This window comes from Diabrotica undecimpunctata, chromosome 4 (genome assembly GCF_040954645.1).
Source record: "Diabrotica undecimpunctata isolate CICGRU chromosome 4, icDiaUnde3, whole genome shotgun sequence".
Taxonomy (NCBI): Eukaryota; Metazoa; Arthropoda; class Insecta; order Coleoptera; family Chrysomelidae; genus Diabrotica; species Diabrotica undecimpunctata.
Window position 1 is genome coordinate 85,776,100 of NC_092806.1, and position 1,745 is coordinate 85,777,844.

Genomic DNA, 1,745 nt, shown 5'->3' on the forward strand with positions numbered 1-1,745 from the left:
GAATTTTCAATTTTTGGAGATGCTGCTTACGCAATCGTTCTTTAAAAGAGATTAATTTAACAAAATTAAAATAACAGAGACGATGTCGTAAATTTGGGAATAACTTATTATTATTTGTGTATGAATTCATTAAAAAAATTTCAATCAGAAAAGAAATGGAAAAATGTATGTATGTTTGTTTGTAAAGTCCATGTCTGTTGGTGACTTTCGAAAAATTAAAAAAAAAAGTTTATACTTGTCTTGTCTCTAAAAGTCTGTTAGTGACTTTCTATAATTGAGAAAAATGATTATACTTGTCTTACAATCTTTGTTAGCGGGTTGTAATAAAATTCTTTCTCATGTAAAATGAGACAGTACGCTGAGATATTAGTACCTATTGGCTTAGTAGTTTCAAATTCAATTCTCAGAGTAACAGATCCACTTTGAAGAACTTCAGGCTGACGAGAGCAATCGATATGTACTATGGGTGCTTTTTCCTTAAATTCTTGTGAAGTTAATAATGGTTGATTACTTGTTAGATGATAATAAGATTCTTGAAAATTTGCAAACATTTCATATAAAGTAGCAAAGCGGTTACTGTCAAAATCTAGCTCCAGATCATTGTACGGATATCTGTTAGAATTTAGAAAAACACGAATATTTCTCAGGTTACAATGATCAAATTGACTCAGGTCCTTTAACAAATTTCCTTTTCTTCCGTCTTGTAATGCAATAATAACATGCCTCGGGCTTTCTAATTTAGTAGATGTTTTGACAGGCCACGTATGTCTCGTGGAATTTGGTAAAGCAGGGTATTCGATTAGCTCCCAGCTTCTAAATTTAATGGGTAGCTCATTATTACTATTAAGGATTTTATTTAATATAATCTGTTGAGAAATCGAAGGAGTAACGTGAGGAACATGCCATGATAGCTTTAACAGCTTTATCTTTGGATGTTCTGTCTCATCTGTTGATAATACTGCGTCTATGTCATCTTTATCTCGAATCAGTACCAATTCTTGTCTCATTCCCATAATAATTTTTGTAAAATCTTCAAATATTCCCAACCAAAGTCTGAGCGGAATAAATAAATTAAAATTTCCTTTGTCATCAGTTAGAATGCGGTCTTTTTCATTTGGACACCACACTGCGTTAATTAAAAGCTTAGATGTATTATCGTTTAATGACAAATAATTTTTAATAGTAGAAACTAAGCCCAGATTTCGTACGGAATCTACATTTACCCCGTTTAATTCATATCGGATTTCTCGAAACAAGTAGGCAATAGCGTTATTAATAAATTTGAATTTTGTTGGGACTTGATTTTTGTCGGTCAGTAATTGACCTTCAATGTAAATATAGCTATTACTGGGCGCAGTAAGGGCGTCAAAATCTGTTATTATTATTCGGACCTCATCATTGTAGTTGGGAGATGCAGAATTGTACGGTTGATAACTATGAAATTGGCAGTTTTCGACTGATGTATCACTAAAGGGCTCATCGGTAACACTTAATAAATCCATTATTAAATAAGAACGTAAAAACCAAGCGCTTTCAAAAAGTTACGATTGCGTACGGTTAGCAGTTTGGGCCGCACTGTCGAAGAACTGTAATGTTTTTTGTTGCGTTGTCGTCTTTTATAGTTTTGTAAATGTTTCGGAAAAGCAGCAGTTTTGTAAAAATGCAATACCATATTTGCTATTGAATTTTCCGCAAATGTAGACGTACGGTAATTGTTTCACCTCGAAAATTGATCAATTCACCTG

At 32.8% G+C, this 1,745-nt stretch overlaps 1 protein-coding gene across 1 annotated transcript; it reads right to left on the reverse strand.

Moving 5' to 3' along the window:
• Positions 1-287: 287 nt before the first annotated feature.
• On the reverse strand, positions 288-1,502 carry LOC140438773 (uncharacterized). The gene has a single exon (XM_072528422.1). It carries the CDS (start codon positions 1,500-1,502, stop codon positions 288-290), a length of 1,215 nt encoding a protein of 404 aa, XP_072384523.1.
• Between the last annotated feature and the right edge of the window lie 243 nt (positions 1,503-1,745).

Excerpts from the sequence above, each read along its gene's own strand:
- LOC140438773 (XM_072528422.1), bottom strand. The coding sequence starts at position 1,502 with ATGGATTTATTAAGTGTTACCGATGAGCCCTTTAGTGATACATCAGTC.